General features: G+C 35.5%; 1 protein-coding gene across 1 annotated transcript; it reads right to left on the bottom strand.

Moving 5' to 3' along the window:
- Positions 4,868–15,986, bottom strand: LOC109843881. Its single transcript, XM_020412842.1, has 10 exons — positions 15,905–15,986; positions 15,593–15,712; positions 14,821–14,936; positions 13,737–13,825; positions 12,990–13,035; positions 11,889–12,018; positions 11,273–11,601; positions 9,825–10,201; positions 6,773–7,241; positions 4,868–5,643 (listed from the first exon to the last, which is right to left on the bottom strand). Exons 1-10 carry the CDS (start codon positions 15,945–15,947, stop codon positions 5,554–5,556), a joined length of 1,809 nt encoding a protein of 602 aa, XP_020268431.1. The 5' UTR covers positions 15,948–15,986; the 3' UTR covers positions 4,868–5,553.

Here is a 22,889-nt window from a genome sequence, read left to right as displayed (position 1 = left end):
CCGGATAAATCCATTGTTCAATCATCATCTTATCGACGACCCCACCGATCCTCCTGGTGTGGCTCTGCCTTCATCTCCTACGCGTGAAGGCCAACTGAAATTGCGCACAACTCTAATTTCTCGATGGTCACTGCTTTCGTCAACATAACCGCAGGATTTTAACTCTCCAAAATCTTCTCTAGCTGTAACTTCCCGTCCTCAATCAGCGAGCGTATGAAATGGTGTCATATATCGATGTGCTTCGTTCTGGTATGATATATTGGATTCTTGGCAAGGTGTATAGCGTTCTGGCTATCACAATAAAGAACTCTGTTCCCCCACTTCAGATCTACCTCTTCCAGGCACCCAGTCAACCAAATCATCTCCTTACTGACTTCAGTCACTGCGACATACTCTGCCTCAGTTGTGGACAATGTTACAATCTTCTGCAGACGTGAGACCCAACTCACTGCTGTCAACACCAAGGTATAAACATACTCTGTGGTACTTCGCCTCGTATCATGATCACCGACAAAATATGCATCCACGTATCCCCACAGTATCAAATCCTTCCTCCTGAAATTCCTAACGACTTGTCCGTAGTCCCTCTCAAGTAACGCAATATCCACTCCACGGCCTCCCAATGTTGCTTCACTGGATTGCTTGCAAACCTGCTCACAACTCCCACTGCATGGATAATATCCGGTCGCGTGCAAACCATCACGTACATAAGACTACTAATGACTGATGAATATGGCACTCTACTCATATGATCCTTCTCTACATCTGTCTTGGGTGATTGCTCCTCGGATAACTTGAACTGACTTCCAAGAGGCGTGGTAACAACTTTAGTATTCTGCATGTTGAACCTATGAAGTACCTTCTCGATGTATTCAGTTTGACTCAACTTTAACGTCCTTTCAACTTCATCTCTATTGATTCGCATCCTAAGAATTTACTTTGTTGCATCCAGATTCTTCATAGCAAACTCTTTCGCCAATTACTTTTTCAAGTTGTTTATGTCCTCTAAACACGGTCCTGCAACTAACATGTCATCAACATATAATAATAACACGATATAGCTAGACTCGAACCTCTTGAAGTAGCAACAATGATCTGAATTGCATCTTGCATAGTCATTACTCTGCATAAAGTTGTCGAACTTCTTATATCACTGTCTCGGAACCTGTTTCAAACCGTACAAGCTCTTCTTGAGCTTACACATCATCTCTTCCTTTCCTTCTTCAATGAAGCCAACAGGTTGCTTCATGTAGATTTTTTTTCATCCAAGTTACCATGAAGAAAGACAGTCTTCATATCTAACTGCTCAATGTAGAGATCTTCTACAACTACTAAGCTCAACACAACTCTAATGGTTGTAAGCTTCATAACGGGAGAAAATATCTCCGTATAATCCACTCATTCTCGCTATTGGAACCCCTTCACGATTATTCTGACATTGTATCTCTTGCTTCCATCACTCTCCTGCTTGACTCGGTAGACCCATTTGTTATGTAGGGTTTTCTTTTGTGCAGATAGCTGGGCTAACTCCCATGTCTCATTCGAGTTGAGAGAATCCATCTCTTCTTACATCGCATGCTCCCACTGCTGAGATTCACTAACTTGTATAGCTTCCTTATAGTACTCTGGTTCTCCACTAGCTGTCAAAAGCAAATAATCTAGTGACAAAAGATATCTACGATTCGGTTTGGGTACCCTGGATGACCTCCTAAGCTCCACGTCCTGGGTAGTCGTCTCTACACCTAGAGTCTCCTCCGTTTTTCGGTCAGAACTAACATTATCTCTCCTATCTGGAAGTTCTTCTAAATCCATGTACTCGGATCCACCTGCATCCTTAGTACTGTTCCCACTGTTTTGGCTATCCTTGGTATTATTCATGTCCTAGTACATCACCTCCTTATTGAGTATCACATCTCTGCTCCTGATGATCTTCCTGTTCTTCTCATCCCAAAGACGATATCCGAACTCATCAGTGCGGTATCCAATGCATGTACACTTATGTGACTTAGCTTCTAACTTGTCCCTGGCATGGTCACTAATATGAACATATGCCACACAACCAAATACTCGCAAGTATGAGAGATTGATCTTCTTACCACTCTAAACATCCTCTGGAATCCCGTAATCCAATGGAAGTGATGGCCCATGATTAATCAAGTAAGTTGTTGTATGCACCGTATCCACCCAAAATATCTTAGGCAGACTTGCATGTAGACGCATGCTCCTCGCACGCTCTGTCAATGTCTTGTCCATTCTCTCTACGATGTCGTTCTGTTGTGGCATCCCTGGAGTAGTCCTCTCCAAACGAATCTCGTTTAGAGCACAGAACCTCTTGAACTCCTCCAGCTTGTATTCTCCATCGTTGTCTGATCTTAGACACTTCACATTTAGATCTGTCTCGTTCTCCACCATGGCCTTCCACTTCTTGAAAATCCCGAACACTTTTGACTTGTGTTTCATAAAGTATACTCACACCTTCCTCGAGTGATCGTCGATAAAGGTGATATAAAACGTCGAACCGCCAAGAAAAGACACACTAGCTGGACCCCATAGATCTGTATGAACTAACTCTAGCTTTTGAGCTTTAGGTGGTCTTTCACCCTTCTGGAAACTAACTCTCTTTTGTTTCCCAAAGATGCAGTCCTCGCAAACACCGACTTTCACAAAATCGATTCTGGTTAGCTTCCCCTGTGAATGTAAAATCTTTATCCCCTTCTCGCTCATGTGTCCCAATCTATTATGCCACAGATCCGTACTTTCTTTGCTAGCTATAATTACGAGGGTGTCACTCGCATGTGAGATGAGGTAGAGAGTTCTTGTTTTGTTACCACGGGCAACAACCATCGTACCGTTGGAGATCCTCCACGAATCTCCGGTGAATGTTGAAACATAGCCTTCTGCTCCAAACTGTCCTACAGAAACAAGATTCTTCTTCAGCTTCGGTATGTGTTTCACGTTTTTCAGATTCCACTTGGAGTCCTTCATCTGTATTTGCATGTCACATCTTCCAATAATATTACAAGGCTCGTTGTCCCCCAAATATACTTTTTCTAAGGTCCCCTGCTACATAATTTTGGAAAAGCTTTCTATTAGCAGTGGCGTGAAAAGAGGCTCCTGAGTCGATGACCCAAGAATCAGAGTCACTGTCCATAACAAGGATCAATGCATCCTACGCGATATGAGCCTCCTGCTCACCTGTATCCTTCTTAGGCGTTTTGCAGACTGAAAACATTTGGCAATCCTGGCCGTAGTTCCAACACTTCTCTTTGATAGGCCTAACGTTCGAGTTCGACCTCTTCTTAACTAACTTCGATCGATTCTTGTTCTGGTTCCCTTTCTTCTGGCTTTTCCCTCTTTGCTCAAAATTTAGAGCTGGACCTGAACCTTCTAATTCAGATGTTTTTCTTCTAACCTCCTCGAATAGAATCATGCTCATAATTTCGCTCAGCTTCAACTTGTCCTTCCCCGTCAAATTCCTGATTGCTGTCATACAACCTGCCCAACTATCCGGTAACTGTGATAGTAATAATAGGGCATGCACTTCGTCATCGAAAGTAATATCTACGGAGATAAGCTGATCAACAATCGTGTTAAACTTGCTGAGGTGCATCGTGAAGGATCGTCCTTCTGTCATCTTGAGGTTGAAGAGGGTTTTGACGAGATGCACCTTATTTGCGGCTGACGGTTGCTCATACATCTTCGTGAGCACTTCCATAAGCCCCACCATCATCTTCTCCTTTAAAATATTGTGGGTGACTGTCTTAGCGAGCGACAACCGGATTTATCCTAGAGTCTTCCTATCCAGTATCTCTCAATCCTCGTCTAACTCTTCTTTTTTCTTTCCCTTAACATTGCCCTTCAACGGGCGATACAAATCCTTCTAGTACAGATAGTCCTCCATCTGCAACTTCCAGTAGGCAAAGTCTGAACCGTCAAACTTCTCGATCTTAGATTTGCTTTCCTCTGCCATGGCTTTCACACAAACCTTTTGAACGAAGCTCTGATACCAGTTGTCGGGGTTTCGAAACAATCAAATCGAATTCGTGCCCTTTCGGACCTTATGCTGAGAGTAAGAAAGTGGAAAATCACCGTAAATAAAAGATAAAACTTGCAGGAAAGTAAACAAGAAAGAACACACCAGATTTAACGAGGTTTGACAACATGCCTACATCCTCGGAAGTCACACTACATAATTCTTTGATTAATTGAAGAAGATTACAATGCTCCTAATAAGCCTCTCTCTCTCTAAGAAATTTGATCTCAAAGACTTGTCAAAAAACTCTATTTTTATGTCTTATTAAACCCTAAAACATATAAGAATATATATAGAAGTCTGGGTGGAAACAGAATCCCGATCAAAACATAAATCTGTAAAAAACGTCGTTGGTCGACCGAACCTAATGTTTTGGTCGACCGGCCAGAACGCAGTTTTCTTACAGGGTCGGGTGCACGCTTTTGGTCGATCGGACCATCACCTTCGGTCGATTGGATGACCACTCTCGGTCGACCGCCATCTTGTGTCGGTCGACCGGCTAGAGTGATATATTCTCCTCAGTTTTCTACAGGGTTCGCAGTCGACAGGATATCCTCCTCCGGTCGACCGACCAACGATTTGACTGTTTTCTTCTTCTTTGATTCCAGCTTTGGGTCTACATCACTTAGACTAACAGTTAAATCATTGTGTGATGTTCTCTTTGTCTATACATTGTTTATTCAGTGTTGTTATTATCCACTTTTGTATAGACATCTTTTGTGTCTGTGTAGCCCCCCACCCACCCACACCCACCCACTATAGACGTTGTTAACGTACAAATATTAACGTATCTGATTCAAACAAACAATTAAACTCTGAAATATCATTCTGGAGATTTATCTGGAAAATGCGATGGAAAAATACTCCATTTACATCTTAAAGAATCAGACACACATGTTCAGCAAGTGTAACGACCCAAACCAAGGCACGACTTGACAATGTCACACATTGGCATCAGAGATGATTTGAATGTGGCCGATGATAATAACCTTGACACGAGAATATTTGTTTTGAGAAAATTAAAAATAAAAGACAGTATCGAGCGAAGACACTTAAATGGAAAGTAGACTCAGCTAAATCTAACTGCCTGCATTAATTGACACCAATGCAAACAAATTATTGACCAAGCATGAAAGCAGGGTGGCCCAGTGCATGAGTCTCCCACTGCTGTGGAGTCTTGGGAGATGTACGCAGCCTTACCCCATGCTGTCTCTGAGACTCGAGCCCCTGACCTCTAGGCTAGACTCGAGCCTGTGACCTCCATGCTCTTTCTAAGACTCGAACCCGTGACCTCTAGATGACAAGACAACAACCTAACCCGTTGCACCAAAGTTCACCCTTTCTTATTTACAAATTATTTACCAAGCATCACCCTAAAGCTCGCCCTTTCTTATTGACAAATTATTGACCAAGCGTCACCCCATAAAATAGCCGAATTCATCATCACCTGTTTGTGCATGGGAGCTTGTGGCTAATAATCTCATGAATTCTTCAGGGGCATTTGACTCAGGTGTCATGGACTATTTGGTATCTTCTGCCGACGAGAAGCTTTGCGGTTCAGGTATTGCAAGCCCGGCGGGCCGATTTGCTTGATATTTCTTCCTTTGTTTCTGAAATGAATAAATTAGGAAACATGGTAAATGATTAAACTGATGATTAATCTATAAAGCATAGGCAATAGGGATAAGGCAAAGCTCTCCAATATGAACAGGAATAGTAAAACGAAAGCAGCCTTCATTTGATAGGTCATATATCCTAGAAAATTGAAATACATTAGGAAAATTCAACATAATTGCATAGGAAGAAAGCCTTAAGTCGAGTTTATCGATGGTGGTTTCTGAAAAGAAGAAAAAGGATGTGTAAAAATAAACTATTGCATGTTTTATACTTCAAATCTTAGAAGATATTTGACAGCAAAGCACATTGCACGATATAAGCTTCTTTCGACCAACTTTTTGTAAAATTAAGGCGGATGCTAAATCTCTCGACTTCGTAATTGGACAAACTACCAACGGCTCACCAAAATACTACATAGGCATTTACAGAAAATGTGCAGGTTCCATGTTGTAATAAAAGAGGAAAATGCATGACATCGTAAGTGGGGCAGGATAAAATCATAAGCACACAACTCCATTTAAAATATAAGAACCTCTAATTGAAACCATTTTTAGCAACTTCTCACTCTCAGTGAATATTCGTAGAGAGTTCCAGCCACATACATCAGGAGAAAGCCAAACCTTCTCAAAGAATTAAGCTTTAAAATCACTTTAAAATCTAATAATATCTATATGAATCTACAACTAAACATAAATGTTTGATTACAAAAAATAAGGTGAATTCATCGTGTACGGGTAAAGTGACTGACTACTATTTCATGCACACTGATTCCTTTTATGAAATTCTAGTAAATAAATATTTCCAATCCGCAAGAAAAACTCAATCAAAACAAAATGGTTATAGTTTAAGTATGACCAAATTTGCAATTGATGTATGAAAATCAAGTTAACTACTCGTATTTCTGATGGTTGCGATATGCATTTTGCTTTATCTCTTGGTAAAACACTACAAGGGTTAAAAAAGTAAGTATTGTTATCACTAAAGCTCTCACGCATTTTCAGCAAGAACAAACCTACTTTTATTATGGACTTCAGATGAGAAAGTTGATCGAATATAGAGATGGCTCGTGTTGTATAAAGTGAAACGTTAGCACATATTTAAGAAGTTAGATTAATTAAGTACCTTTTCCACAAATTGATCATGGACCTTTAAAAGATGCGTATACCGCTGATGCTCATAATATAGTTGTTGGTTTTCATCAGAAACAGGCCTACGACCATTGAAAATATTTTGCCTGTGATCATGATTGTTTATGGAGGAAACAACCAAATCTTCATCTGAGAATCGAAAAGTTTCACCACTCCTCCACGATTCAGATTCTATAGAACTCCGGTTTCTCACAGAAGAAAGTGACTGACTTGATGCTGGTCGATATCCTTCATCTCCTTCCACTGGACCATTTATTTGCCATTGTAAACTCTGAGAGGTGTCTGCTGCAGCAAAGTTTGCAAAATCAGCACCCATACCAAATTCCCCATATGCTAGTTTTGATATATGATTAGTCAAATCAATTCCTTTGTTTCCTCCAACCCATTCTGAGTCAGCAGCAGTAGGATACTCGATAACAGCAGGCTCAACAACTGCTTTTTCTCTGAACAGCATTATTAAAGAACCATCATGGTAAATATTCAAAGCCACAAACAATTAAGAACTGACATAGGAAGAAAATGATGAGCAATATTCTTTCAATATCATAAAAATTCGCAGTATGGAGACATGGTTCGAGAAATCTAGTAAGCAGGATAATCGAGTTTCTTTAAGCATGGACCTAGTAAACCTTGAAGAAAAGTTTTGAGCACCAACATTAGAATAGGAGAATAGCAGACTACACATGCAAATGACTTATTTCTTGCCCCTCATTTTCCTTTCCTTTTCTTTTCCTTTCTTTTCTTGATTTCCTTTCCTTTCCCTTCTTTTGTTTCTCTTTATACTCTTCACTTTCCTTTTCTTTTTTTTTCCTTTTCTTTTTTTCCTTTCCTTTTTCTTCAGTTTTTTTTTTCTTTTCTTTTTCTTTCCTCTTCTTTACCTTTCCTCTTTTTTTCTCTTTTTTTTATTTTCTTTTACTTTTCTTTTTTATTTACTTTTCTTTCTTTTTTTTCTTTCCTTTTTTTTATTTATTGCATATGTTCTTGGAATCCTAGCTAATGTTGGCCAAAGTTTCGAGAAGATCGTGGCAGTGGCTGATATCAACCAGTTGACAAGGTTGACGTGGAAGAACACAAACAGGGTGGCTGATGCGACAGTGAGGAGATATACATTAAGGACGGCTATTGCGATCAATGACGACATCCGTTAGCAATGGCAGAGACATCATGAATCTATGAAGGCGGCGTGAGCAACAAGTTCCTGATGACAAGATTATAGGAGAAAACTTTGCTTAATAGAGTTTTTTCAGCAGACCTGAAGATGAAAAATGAAATCAGTCAAGATGACGAAGTCGCTGAGAGGAAGGACAGAGATGACAAGGGAAAACCCTTTCGCCCCTAGGTTGCCTTGAGGTTGATGAAGAAGAAAGAGTACTCCACGATCAAGAATTTGGCTACGATACCATATTGAAATCAGAGAATTAGAGAGAGGAGAGAGTTGATTTACCTCTCCTCTCTACCATTATTTATAATAAGAATATTAATCCAAATACCAATTACATCAAAATTAAATATTTCTAAACTAAATAAGCATAACAATTTTCTAATTAAATTAAGTCATCTTGTAACAAGGTTTAAAGAGGTTTCTTATTTTTCTGAATTATGACAGTGTAGAGTTATAATCAACAGATCACAAGGCCAATGAGATGGATATGGTCTACATTTAGCTGTTAGATGTGATGTAGGATAAATTTTTATAATATCCATTACCTTTGCTTTTGTCCCCCTTTTATTTGAGGGTTTAGACCATGTGAGATTTCGTAATGTTTGTATCCACTCATTTTCAGAATTGTTTTGTTGAATGCTTATAATCAAACATTTTGGGGACTTAAACCTCGAAGTTTCTCTCATGAAAAGATATGTCTATTATTTATGTTCACTTATACAACAACAAAACTTTTATCCCAAATATTTATGATCGGCTACATGAATTAGCTCTTCCATTCCTCTCTATTATGGGGCATCTCCTCCGTTAAGTTAACAATTATCATATTTTTCTCAATCGACACCAACATTATTATGTTCTTCTCAATTGACACCAACTTTTAGGCCTAGCTCTAGATCTCTTTGCCCCAATCAAAAAGATTATCACTTTTCCTAACATGTGCACTAAGAGGTCTCAGTTGTACATGACCAAATTACCTTTCTTCGATTCTCTCACATTTTATCCTCAGTAGGAGCAAACCTCCAATGATGCACTTATTTCTTATCATATCTTTTAGTGTACACTCGCAAGCCCATCGTAACATTCTAATTTCTGCTACATTCACTGTCATATAACCATCCTGTAGAATTTTTTTCTTTAGTCTCATTTATGTTCACTTATGTATGTCAAAATGAGATGACAGAATGCCCTGAACAGTCTTATACACAATTAGATTGGCTTTTACAAAAACTAATAAAAGGGTTTTGTTCATAAATACCCTCCAGGTCAAAAGTATTTTTAATTAACCTCAAATTATAAAAATGTCTGTTAACTTCCATATTAATGGCAGTTAAATATTTAACAATTTGATGTGATTTTTTATCCAAGTTTAACATGAAAAGTTGGAGGGCTCATTACAGTTTCAACTTTCAAGGGTAAGATAACAGTTATGATAGTTCGGGAATAATGTTAATAATACCTACAATTTCCTTTTGACAGCATGAATACCTACAATTGGGAAGGTTTTGTTTCAAGAAAATCCTTAAAATGATACTGGTCTCTATGTATAATCAAAGTTTAGCATAAAAAGAATCAAGAATGTCCAAATTTTTACCAAACAAATTCATGTTGATAAAGTTCTATAAATTCTAATCATACAAAATTTCAGTTCATGTCTAAGTGATTTAACTGTATTCCGGAAATGTGTCTTTAATATTTTATTCTACTAGATTTCAGAGGATTTGACTGCTATACATCCAAACAGAAGAAATAATAAATGAAAAGATGAGAAAATATAACGGGTTCATCTTCAAGAGCGATTCTTTGATTAGCTTTATTGGTCCATTCCAGAATAAACAAGTAAAAGACAATTAAATATTCTAACCTGTCATAATTTGCAGCCCAGTTAACTTCGGGATACTCCACAGCGAAAGAGCACGCTGGATCAGTATCAAAGTACAAAAATTCAGGAAGGCCCTCAGTGTCGGTATCATTGCATGATCCCGCATAGGTCATCAACGAATTATCAAAATCTTGACCAGTTTCTTTACCCTTCCAATTCCCATAGCTATCAAGTTCATACATTTCTCCATGTTGCTCACAACCAAGACTATTAGCTTGGGACACACTATAATTGTTGAACTGAGGCTCCCCATAAAAATGATGGTCGTCATTGAACGTGTGATGTGCGTGACTTGACACATCCACCATATTCTTGACACCAGGAAAGCCGTGCATGCATGAAACACATTCTCTATTTTCCTGAAGAATAATAAAAGAAGACCCTTCATTCTAACTTTGTAAGTGGGATATAGAAGCAAGAAGGTACAAGCAGAGAGTATGAGTTAATAAGAAAGTGCCGATTTTGACGTACTGATGCATGCGTTCCTGCACTTAATGAGGGCAGTATCACTATCTTCATGTAAAGTACCAATAACATATGAATATGCGTAGTAGCATCACTATTATAAGATTGCATGCTTCATTAGTTAAAAAAAAACTGAAATGCATTTGAGTAATATGATTAAGTTCATGAGGCAACATTATGACCTTTATTACTAAGGGTGATGAGAGAAACAACGAAAAAGTTCTAAACTGCCTAAAAATTGTAAATCAAACGATTTCTTTTTAGCTTTCAGTAGTTAAAATATTGAAGAGATAGGCAAATATTTTTCTGTTTCGGTAGCAATTGAGTGACTCCAGTAAGCCAATATATGGAACAGGGACGGAGCTTATTTTATACATACAAAGTTATATCTTGGTCAAGTTTCATTTCAACCTCATCGCTATTTGTAGATTTGACGGGATAATTGAACAGCTTGAGCATGGTAACCTCATGGAGCCACTTAACCACATATTCTGAGCAATAGCTTTCAATCTGGAGTAGTTTTGTGAACAAATAATTTTTAAAAAAAATTGTTTGGTTAGATGTTGTCGCAACATCAAACAGTAAAGGTTTTTGCCACAACAAAATAAGCCAGAAATAAGGGTGTTAGACCAACAAACTATGGTCAAATTCAAAAGCATTCCAGCAGCAGGAGTTGGAGAAACATGATGTTGGAACTTGGAAAAGCATTCATCGTTCCGACTTACTCCCAACCAACCTCGCCTTTACTGAGTGACACTCGGTAAATTTCACTTTTGAGTATACAACAGGCAAAGGCCTTACAAGTTCGAATATAATTAAAACTGTTAGTAGACTAGTTCTGCAAATCTAGCAAAAAGGTAAATTTTACCAGGAAAATCTGTAAAAAAGAATTGCTCAAGATCTTGAGCCTATGTCTAGCCATAATTATATGCAAGAAAAGTACTGAACAAAGCATGCCCACTTACCTGAAATTGTGCTTCGCCACCTCCTGTAATTGATGAAGAGTGTTCACTGGGGAAGACACTATATTCACCAAGAGGATCAAATCTAACTTCGACATCACCATTCAAGTGGGAGTCTGTAATTATATTAGTTAAATTGCCGGGAAAATTAACTTCTACATCAAGATTCAAGTGGGAGTCTGTTATTATATTAGTTAAATTGCCAGGGCAATTAATTTCTTCGGAAGCAATTCTGTCATGCATGCCGTCAATTCCCTGATCTGTTCTAAGCATTTCAGAGGATGTGGATGCCAGATCAGCATAATGGCTAAGATTAGATCCATTCAACAAACCTGACAAAAGAAACTCTTTCAATCAGATCAAAAGAGCAAGTGACGGTTCAAAAGCCAAGTGAATTATGATGTCATTACTCTTATCTTCTGTCATCACTAATTCAATAGCCTAACGAGACATACACAACGAACAATCATTAACAAACAGAAAGAAGAGATTAAAAAGATGATAGGTGTTTTGACTCTCCTCCACTATTTTGACAGCCTTCAATCAGTTCAGTGTTTAGCAAGTTCATCCGATTCGTGGAAGAAGAGTTGAGGAATTTATTCAAGCTTGTGATACTTACTATCGTGCACTGGGTTGGATTCTTGAATCGCGAAATTCGAAGAGTGTGTGCTTGTAGAGGAAGCAGCTCGAGGAGGATCAGCTCCTTGTGAGACAGTTGTTGGATCTGTATCTGAGGAGATTTTGCTTTTCTGGATAGAAGAGCTATTATTAAATAGTAAAACAACAGAACCAAAAGTTTGCCTTCCCCCTTCCAAAATGAGAAAACTAAAAGAATACAAGGTTTGTTAAGATCCATTGGAAGGACAATATTGAATGTTAATTAATATTCATTTTTACTTGTAGAGCATAGAATTTTGGGGTGTGAAAGATGAAGAGAAGGGCATTGTGCTTTATGTGAGACTGTGAAATATGAAATTGTGATCAGTGTACTTCGACAAACATTCAACAGAAATCAAATGCATGGGATATATGCATTTCCAAGTAATGAGCACTGTAATATTCCTTTGCGTCAAACCTATGTGTCGAAGGCATTAATACTCAAGGGAATGCAGGCAGGAACCATATCACCAGAGTATATCTTCATACACACAGAGGGGAAAAGGGAGGCTGCTGTGTCACACCAATCCCTTGGCTAGCAGGATGCTGATGTGTATGAAGATATAAAAATATAATAAACAGAAGGATCCTTTGAAATTGAAGAAAACTCCCTTCGATAATAAACACAATTGTGTGTGTACGTGTTGTTTGTTTATATTTTGAAGTACATAAATGTTAGAATATAAAAATATAATCATCAACCCTCAACATAACTTTGGAGTTGTAGTATAATGGTTAGATGCACTTTGTATTAAAGCAACCTAGGTTCAAATCCTATTGGTCATGAATTTAATGCAGATTTTTAAAAAAAAATGAAACTGCAGCGTGAGTCCACATTTCGGCCCATAAAAAAGACCCTCAACCCACGGAAGCATGATAGAATATAGAATATAATCCTCAACCCTCAACATAACTTTAGGGTTAACTTTAGGGTTGTGGTCTAACGGTTTGAAGGACTTTAAGGATAAACAAGGAAATCACAAAGAGCTCTAACTCGTATTTATTTAAAGCTCAGAAAGAAAATGCCATGTAATTATACTTCAGAGAGGCTGGGAGATAATACCTCACTCAGATCCCTGTAATGGACAAGGACAATTTTCTGTAATCTCCTGGAAGCAACAAAGCAAGATAAATGGTAAATGCTAAAACTAAAATAGTCAAAGACCACAGAAAAATCACAAACCTTAACAAGGACTAGAATTTACTTTATAGTACTAGAGGCACAACTTTTTTAATAGAGAAAAGTTGCATACAAACAACTTCGCCATCAGGATTTGTTTAGAACAGTTTGAGCCTCTAATCCAATGTTCGCATAGAACCAACTTAAACACTTAGTAGGATCTGCAGCATATGTTAAATCACATGCTTGTTATCTGCCTTACAATGGGCTAGTTTCTCCTGCCTTCACTATCTGACTATTCACACTTCAAACCAAGCCAAGTTAGGCAGGTGAACATTGAGTAGCAAGAAAATATGAGGTATGGTCCTTTATCGAAGTATACTCGTGTTTAAGCTTTGTGTTTAAGCCAAAGGGAAAGTCAAAGTCGGTATTATCGAACGACAATGAAACTAACGCAATAACATTAGTACAAAGATGTTTATGGACCACCTGAACTTGAACTAGGAACTAAAAATAAGTACGATGCAAAATAATTCAAATAGTTAAAGCATTCCGTATGGAAGATCCAAAACTAAAAACAGCGGTATTTTACATAGTAAATTTTGAATAGAAAATTCAACGAAAAAGTCAAAACCTTCTATATGTGGTAAAAATGAAAGCAAAATTCAAATCAAAAGATAAAAGACTTACTTATCAAGTAGCCAATAAGTTCTTCTCTGGAAATCTTTATTGTCCTCCCCATGAGCATAATAGCAATGAAGAACAGTTTCATCACCTACCTGAAAGGGGAGAACCGTAAGGTTGAAGTAAAAAAAAACTGAAAACTGATATAGGAGTTGTAAAAGCAATTCAGATGCATATAAAAGTTTAATTAAGTGTTAGACCACCACAATCAGCTGGTTGAACCAGGTTGTAACTAGCGGAGACTGTGACGGACTGACTGGGAATACAATAATGTAAGTTGCCTACAAAAAATAGCAGGGACAACCTTCCGAACAATCCCATAATCAAAGAAGAGAACTTAATAGAGCTCTACAAGATTAGATGATTAGAAAGAAAATAGAAGAGGGAGACATAGACAGGGAATCATAGAAATTAAAACTCGAGTTCAGTAACTTATCTCATTGTTCTATTACAATCGTTTCTACGTACATAACACATGAAACAACTTCTGAAGAGGTAATAGAATCCTAGAAATAATTCTAACTATGACTCACTACCAAGGTCAATGGGGTTATTATATGCCAAACACATAACTGGCACATATACCATGTGGAGCTATCAATTTGAGATCAGCAAAATCCTAGTTGTACAGATTCGAAGAATATGCTTAACTGGTGTTTTCGCGTAGTTCCTCAAGAATGCTTGTGGAGATAAATACAAGAGTTATAGTTGCAATCATATATCATAAACCTTACTGTTGGATATTTAATGTGCAACTGAACGATGATGGGTTTTGTCCTAGAAGCAAACATACGACTTATACAGAATGCCAACAACAGTCAAGTAACCAACCTAAAAATTAATCTTCAGTCTCAAGTTAAACCTAAGCAAAAGGATCAGAGACATAAACTTAATCTCAAAACACTTAAAACCAAAGTCACCTCAGATCTTACTAATCAAAAAAAATTTAATCTAATGAACCAACTCGTATCTTTGGGAATTATTTCTGCCTTAACTGTAGTATAAAAGCCAGAGACACCAGATTTGCGAGTATAAAACCTCTGAATACTGAATAAGCATATACTACTATAGATAATGGACGATGAAATGCCTTTAAATTTTCATGAGCTTCGCGAACAGTTTTCCCATCTTTCTTTTTTCTCCAGCAATGGCCATCTTTGCGGAAATATCGATTTTGCCCCCGGTTGAATAAGAACCAAGAACCACCTGAAAGTTAAAAGCATTCAAAATACATGTTAACTTTGCTAAGGAGATCAAAAGAAACTCTCATACATGACCAAAGGGAGATGGACAAAAGAAACTTATCCTCAAAGTTGTTTACACATGCAAATTATCTATTAAGTTTTAACCTGAAATATGCAGTAAGAGCTCATTTACAGTAGAATCAATGCAACCAATGTCAATAAAGAAAATTTTAAAATATAAATACTGCATGTAATCAGATTTATGTTATATAATTGTAAACCCAAAAAATTTCACCACTTATTCACTACTACAAATAACTGATGAGAAGATATCATATTCCCTTTTATACATCAAGAATTCGAAATGTATACCAAGATTAAAAGACATGCAAGAATGTATAATGTAGCTGGGTCGCCGACTATTTATTGTTCTTTTCTTCGCATGGGGTAGATAATTATCTAGAAGTACAATTTAAATTACACAAGAAATGGGGTTTATTAAGTCAATCAAAACATCGGAGTATGTGCATGTAGAACTTAAGAAAACAATAGCTTACTTGAGAATGCGAAAAATAAAAACTAATTATTCCAGCATATATAGCTAAAGCGCGCTATTACGAACAATTAATGATGAAGATGAAAGATATAAAATTGAGTTCAGCATTGCCGTAAACTCACCGGGAGGCTTATGAGGAGTATCCACATGCAAATGAAACTTTTCATGGTTTTGGAGAATTTCAGAAATCTCACTCGGGCGAAGCCATCGAGATTTCGCCTCCAAAGCAAAGTACTCAATTGCTGCAAAAAAAAAAAAAACACACACACACACACACATGGTTAATATTCGAATCTCCAACGTAAAGTTTGCTTGCAGTAGAATCGCATTATATACGCTAATATGCACTGCTCTACAAATCATACTGTTGAATTTTGAAATTTTTGAGGGCGGGGGAGAAAAAAAAAATCTTAATTTCTGTAGGAAAAACTCACTTAGATTACACGTCTTTGCGAGATTCCTGTTATCATTATCCATCACGAGCAAGAAAGAATTTTGAAGAAAAAAAAAGGGAAGCTTTATAAAACCCTAATTAGGGGGGGGGGGGGGGAGAGAGAAGAGGGAAGTTTTTAGAGGACGCTGGTGTTTATATGAGCTTGAGGGAGTTTGGTGGTTAATTTTGCAACTGACTCCCCTCCCTGGATTTTGTTTTTAGGCTCTCCGTATTTTCCGATAACGTAACTAAAATCCTTAATGTAATTATTACATGTAATCTGTAGATAGATTTTCGAATATTCTATTTTCTTTTGGAAGTGGGCTTGGAAATATACAGCATAAAAATGGAATCTTTGGTGTGTTTTTGTTTATACTTTAGTAACAGATTATTTTAAAATGTTTCAGTTTTTTTTATTTTTTATTTTTATTAAATGAGAAATTTTCATTATCTAGAACTCCAAATTTGCTCACCGTGGGCGATGGGCTGTGTTCAGAACGTAACTTATCGCGTTCAAAAAGAATTTTAAAGAATTGCGTGGGAGAACAAAGTTTCATTTTTTTAAAGAATTACTATATGTAGCAGAATGAACCATAAAATATTCAACCTCGTGTAAACAATTACTATATGTTAAGGTTGATCACAAAATTGCAAAAAAAAAAATACAACAAAGTGTGACATCAACAAGTCTACTAAGATAGTGATACTCCTTGTTCACCTTTGCAACTGCAGTTGTCAGCGGTTGTTTCTCTTGAAGGGAGAGGGATTTAAGGCCCAGCACAAGCATGAGCCCGAGACTTTCCCGGGCATTCCCGGAGGCCTGGATCTCTGTATTGGGCCGGGCTCAGTTCCTGGGTTCGATATTGGCGGTAGCCCGTGGCGGTAGCCCGTTTGGGCCCGGCAGAGTGGTGCCTTTGATCGGCGCTCCGGCGATCCCCGGCGGTAGAGCCGTACGCGTGGTTTGATTTATTAAGTAGTGTGGCTTGTGTTTTTGGTTTTACTAGTTTTTACACACGTGCAATGCACGTGATTTAATACCATGATTAAGTATTTTTAACAGTTTGTGCTCATTTTTTTTCTTTAAACTCTTACATCCCGATTATTTTTTTATGTTTGTTTAAATGGGATACACCCAATTTAAATTTTCATGTTGATATTTGAATTGACAAAAAACAAATATAATTTAAAAATAATTTGAATTTTTCATATTATTTTTGACCGATATGAAACTAAGCTTTATTTGAGAAAGTATAGCATTGCAAAGTAAAAAATATTAAAATAGTGTTATACAAGGAAGGTGAATATTTAAAACCAATATGGCAAAATGATTGATTTAAAGTATGTTAAAACGATGCAAAAGAGAATATGAAGTTTATTCCTAATCATTGATAGACTTCATAAAAAAATATAAATTAAAGATTAATGCTAACTCTAGTATACTTTTATATGATAAAAACATCCACATAAGAATATAAAAGTACTGAAAAAAATTCATGAAACTCCCTTCTAAAGATTCCTAATTTCACTCAAAATAATTAAACTATTCTATAAAATATTCATAAAATATTGTTTTTATTTCTTCTATTTTATTTTTTATTGAGTTAAGATCAATCCTTCTTCAGGTTTATCATTTATCATTTCTCGGACAATTCTAGAGTATTGTCTTCATCATCTACATCAATTGTGACATCAGGCTAATTTTGTATTTTTATGCTATTATCTTTCCTAGGCTCGTTAATTTTTTATCATCTCATTTAACTTTATAAAGAAGTCAAATGTACTTATGATGTTCAACACAAACTGCTCAAAATATAGACTTTGGTTTTTTTTCTATTTCAATAAGAATAAACATTAATTTCATATATATAAAATTCTTTGTGTTCCTAATTTATTACTTAAATAAATTAGAATCCATCTCTTTATTTTCCTCTAAAATGAATTCTTCTGATGTGCATCCAATAAGAATTTCTGTTATTTTAATAATATTACATTTGCTCTATCCCTGTTATTTTCCATAAATATCTAAACTAAATACCTGCATTATTCATTACCAATTTCTCTTAGATTATAATATTAATATTTAATTTGAAGAACACAGTATGGAATTTATGAATACTTACTAATTTTTCTTATGTCTTCCATGGAGATTTTTTCTTTGATTAGGATAAAGTTATTAAATTATTTTTTAATGTAACTCATTCAGTGCTTCATTAATAGATATGTCTTATGTTAATGCCAATTCAAGTGATTCATTGACGTTTTCTGAATTTTAGATTTATTTCCATCACTTTCCCATTTGCAATGGAAATAACTCATTTATTTTAAAGTTATCTCTAAATATTCTAATACTTTCTCCATATGTAATTTCTTGTATTCTTTTACCCTATAAATATTATTAACGTCAAAGATTAAAGTTTCTAAATTAAAATCAATTAATGCTAAGGTATAATATTATAGTGTTTTATCATTTCTACGGATTTAAACATCTATCAATTAATGTTACGAATGTATTTTGGCTACCCAAACTTATTAATAAAATTATATGAAATTACTTTAATTTATATGGTGCCGATAATTTTTAATCTATAATATTTTTAAAAATTTTATCCATTAACCGGATGTTTTTAATCAATTCTTATTGTTTTTGTTTACCAGTATCAACTTAGACTATTCTTAGATGCTGAAAATGGATAGTAAATCCCTAAATTAGAAATTTTAATATATATATATATATGAAAAATACCAAACAATTACACTTTTCTTTGCCAAGTTTTAAAATTTTAGCCCATTTTTGTGGTTTTGAACTTTGAGGGTGTGATTTATAATTTTTAAAATTTTGAAAGAGTTTTTAAAAAAATTTACTTTTAAGTTTGGTAGTTGTAAATTCTATGTTTCATGTGTTGGTGGTAATTTTTTAAATGTTAGTATATTTCTTGTAACTCTAAAATTTTAAGGGTGTCTTTTGCAATTATTAAAACTATAGATTAATTTTGAAAAATATTAAATTTCAGCGGTCTACCAATCGACGAATTTGATGTGTGCTAGTTAAAAATTTTGAAAATTTAGAGTTTTTTTTACGATTTTTAAATTTTGAAGGAGTTTTTTAAAAATTTTGAGGTTAATTTTGGCAAATTTTAATTTTTTAGGTGTCTAAGGGTAATATCTTGAATTCATCTTATTTTATTTACAAATTTTAGAATTTTAGGGTGGCTTTTTATAATTTGAACTTTTGAAGGTGTTTTTATAATTTTTGAGATATTGATGGTGTTAATTAAAAAATTTAAATTTAAATGTCAAAAATTTTAGGTGTATCATGGTAATCTCTTGAATTCATCTGTGTTGTTTGTAAGTTTTAAAATTTTAGAATTTTAATGTGCTTGTCTGTAATTTAAACTTTTGAGGGTGTTTCTATAATTTTTGAGACATTGAGGTGTTAACTGTAAAATTTAAATTTTTTGCAAACTGATGTTAGTTTTTTAATTTCATGTTTTTTATTTTAAGTTTTGAGACATTTGGATGAGTTTTATAATTTTAAACTTTTCAGGGTCTTTTCTGCAATTTTAAAACTTTTTATGGTTTTTTGCAATACTTCATGTATTATAATATGTTATCTACTTGTAATTTATTTATCTTAACAAACTAATATCATTTTTATATTTTATATATTTTATTAATATTAGTTTTTTAAAATTGTTAAGCTAAACATGGTTCACATAGGATTAGGATAAGATATGATTATGATTAGAATAGATTAAGATATAAATAAAATATTCAAAATAGTGAAGAGTAATATTGACCATTGAAAATTAGAATTTGATTATAGATAAGGTAGTTCAAACTATAAAGGGGTATATTTGTCTAAAAAAGATTTTCCGAACTCGTGCTTTTAAAGGGAGTATGATGGAAACTTTGACCACTCTATCAAAAAAATTTCTAAGTTGTGGTGGTGCTTGGCGGTTATAATTTTATACTTTTATATGTTTCTACGGGTTGAACCTGGACTTTCAAAATAAGATTTAAATATGCTTCACGAACTCTCAGTCAATAATACTCAAATCTAAATTAGCGTGGTGCCACGTCCAAAACTCATGTGCTATTAAACAAGAATCCCAAAGTTTTAGCAAAAGTTGATGGTTATGTGTTCTGATAATTTCAGTTTTAATAGCAAAAAATTTTGAATTGCTGCACCATCTCACGCACATGTTGAAGTCCTAGTCCGACTGCATGTGAATGTCAGAATCCTAACTCGATCGGAGACAAATATTAACATCAGTTTAATTTTTAAACAGGATGGGTATATAATTTGTTTAAAACCTCTGACAAATCTGAATATCTGAATGCTTGATAACAGGATTTTTTTCAAATTTGGTCCCTTAAAAAGTGAGATATTAGTCTCCCCACTCATTGAAACTATTATCAGGTTCCCCAGCCTCTAATAAGCTGTCTGTTTTTTTTTTTTTTTTTTTGACAAGGGAAACCCGGTCAGCTCTCCCAACAATAACTCCTTTGGAGTTCGCGAACGGCCCTGGTTCGAATCCCTCAGGTTCCCATTTTTCTGAAAGGAGCTACCCTTACTACCAGGGGCTCATCCCCACGTGAATGGGCGATCAGCGTGGGACCCTAAAGACCTCGCACTGGTGAGCATACAGCGGGTTAGGTTAACTGACCAGTAAAACCCCGGTTTCTGTCCTCACCCTTAATCTACAGAAACCAGGTGAATGCGGAAGCGGGGATTTGAACCTCTGACCAACTAGGGAGATGAGGAGATCTCCTCCCTCACTCTTCGTGGCGCTAGCCAGAAGTCCCACCCGCGGGTGGTAAGCTGTTTTATATTAATCCCCCCAACAAGAGAATCCCTGCAAGATATAAAATTTGAGGGATCTAATAGCATATCCAATGATTCTAGACCAATTTCAGAATGTCTATCTATCTATACGTACTATATACTTAAGAGAGACATCTTCTTTAGCTTGGAACAACATTCTGAATATCAAAAACACCCTCACACTTACTCAGAAAATGCTTTCCTGCCTTGAAAAAGAACAGGAAAATGGATAGGCGCCGCCACTTAGAGAAAAAATAAAAAATAAAAAAAAGAACAAATTTTTAAAACAGACTCAAACAAAGTTTTAATTTTCAAAATCAACTCATTTTTTTAAATTACTAAAATCGACCAACTTTATGCCACGTAAGCTTAATCTCATTTTCTAATTAGTTGGAGTTACCAACCCGGACAGTTTAGGAGATTGTTAAATCCCAATTAGAAGCCTTAAACCCGATTTTTAATGCTCTAAATAGTCGGGGTTGGCAACCCCGACTAATTAGAAAATAAGATTAAGCTAACTTGGCGTAAAGTGGATCGATTTTAGTAATAAAAAAATGGGTCGATTTTGAAAATTAAAACTTGGTTTGAATCTGTTTTTAAAATTTGTTCTAAAAAAAAATACCCAAAAATATAAAAAGATATTTCATATTCAAGAAGCCCACAAAAGCCCACCCGAAACCGGGTTTCAGATAGCCCACGTCACTTTAATAAAACGCATTAAATTCACTACTAATCCCAATTCCCAACTCTTTGCCTTTCCAGCAAAATAATAATTATTATTATTATAATAAGGGGGATAAAAGGAAAACACCCACCGTAGGTTAGGGTTTTTCTTCGTCTCCATCGACGGCGACGGCGTTTGTTCTCGTCACCGGCGACGGCTGCGATTGCCCACCAGTAATCCCCCTCCCCTGCTCTTCTCTAATTTCACTTTCGTTTACTGTACAATTATCCATGTTTTTTTTTTAATAATTACTGGATTAAGGGATAATTCTTGGCATTTGCTTGGTGTTTTGTTTCTGATCAAAAGCCTTGTTCAACATTCTGCTGTCAAAGAAAGATTTTTTTTTTTCAATTACAATTATTGTTAGTTTCTGTTTCTGAATCTACCAATCAAAGTGTAAATTACAGGAGAGTATCAAATGTGATCTACGAAATTGCGCTGATTTCTGTCACGTAAGTGGCTTCAATTGGATGTCTTGCACAAAGTTCATGTACGGCTAAAAAAACCTTGGTTGGATTTTGTCCTCCGTTAAAATCATTTTCAATGTTTACTGTCAGCAACTAAAATTTTGAATGTGGGTTCTTCAAGATTCGTTAATCTGCGAAATTGGAATTAGAATTTGAAGTTTTGTTATTCATTTGGGATTTGGATTTGGAGTTAAATACGACAACAACAACAAAGCCTGTGTACTATATGTCTGGGCTGGGCTACATGAATCCTATGCTTTCATTTTGTTCTATTATGGATCATCTCCTCTTTTAAGTTAACCATTATTATATCCTTCTTAATTACTTCCAACCAAAATCTCTTAGGCCTATATCTACATCTATTTGCCCCATTAACTATAATATTATCACTTTTCCTAACCGGTGCACTAAGAGGTCTTCGTTTTATGTGTCCAAACCGCCTTAATCAATTCTCTCTCATTTTATCCTCAATAGGAGCAACTTCTAATTTATTATGGATGTACTCATTTTTTATTCTATTTTTTCGAGTATATATCCACAAGACCATCGTAACATTCTCATTTATGCTGCACTCATTTTTTGTACACATGTTGTTTTTGATTGCCCAACATTCAGATCCATAAAGCATTATTGGTCTTATAACCATCTTATAGAATTTTTCTTTTAGTTTCATAGGTATTGGATTTCATTTGTATCTGTGATTTCAGTTAGATGTCTCGAGCAAAATTCATGTTCAACTAAAAAAAAGGTTGATATTTCCTTCATTAAAATCATCTTCAATATTTATTACCAGATGTAAATTTTAATTTTGAATGTGGGCTTTGCAAGATTCCTTAGGGCAGGAAAATCCTTGGAGATGTAATCCGCAAAACTAGAAGTAGAATTGGAAATTGTGTATTTGGGATTAGGATTTAGATTTGAATATAAGGTGTTATTCGTTGGCTAGAACTACGATTAATACTGGATATTC

The sequence above is a fragment of the Asparagus officinalis genome, chromosome 5 (assembly GCF_001876935.1).
Source record: "Asparagus officinalis chromosome 5, Aspof.V1, whole genome shotgun sequence".
In the NCBI taxonomy this organism is placed as follows: domain Eukaryota; kingdom Viridiplantae; phylum Streptophyta; class Magnoliopsida; order Asparagales; family Asparagaceae; genus Asparagus; species Asparagus officinalis.
Note: the sequence above shows the minus strand (reverse complement) of the source record. Positions and strands in the feature narration are given on the sequence as shown.

Excerpts from the sequence above, each read along its gene's own strand:
- LOC109843881 (XM_020412842.1), bottom strand. The coding sequence starts at position 15,947 with ATGGATAATGATAACAGGAATCTCGCAAAGACGTGTAATCTAA. Across the intron at positions 11,602-11,888 it reads ATCCAACCCAGTGCACGATA|GTTTGTTGAATGGATCTAAT; the intron begins GTAAGTATCACA and ends TTCTTTTGTCAG. Across the intron at positions 7,242-9,824 it reads TGGGCTGCAAATTATGACAG|AGAAAAAGCAGTTGTTGAGC; the intron begins GTTAGAATATTT and ends AATGCTGTTCAG.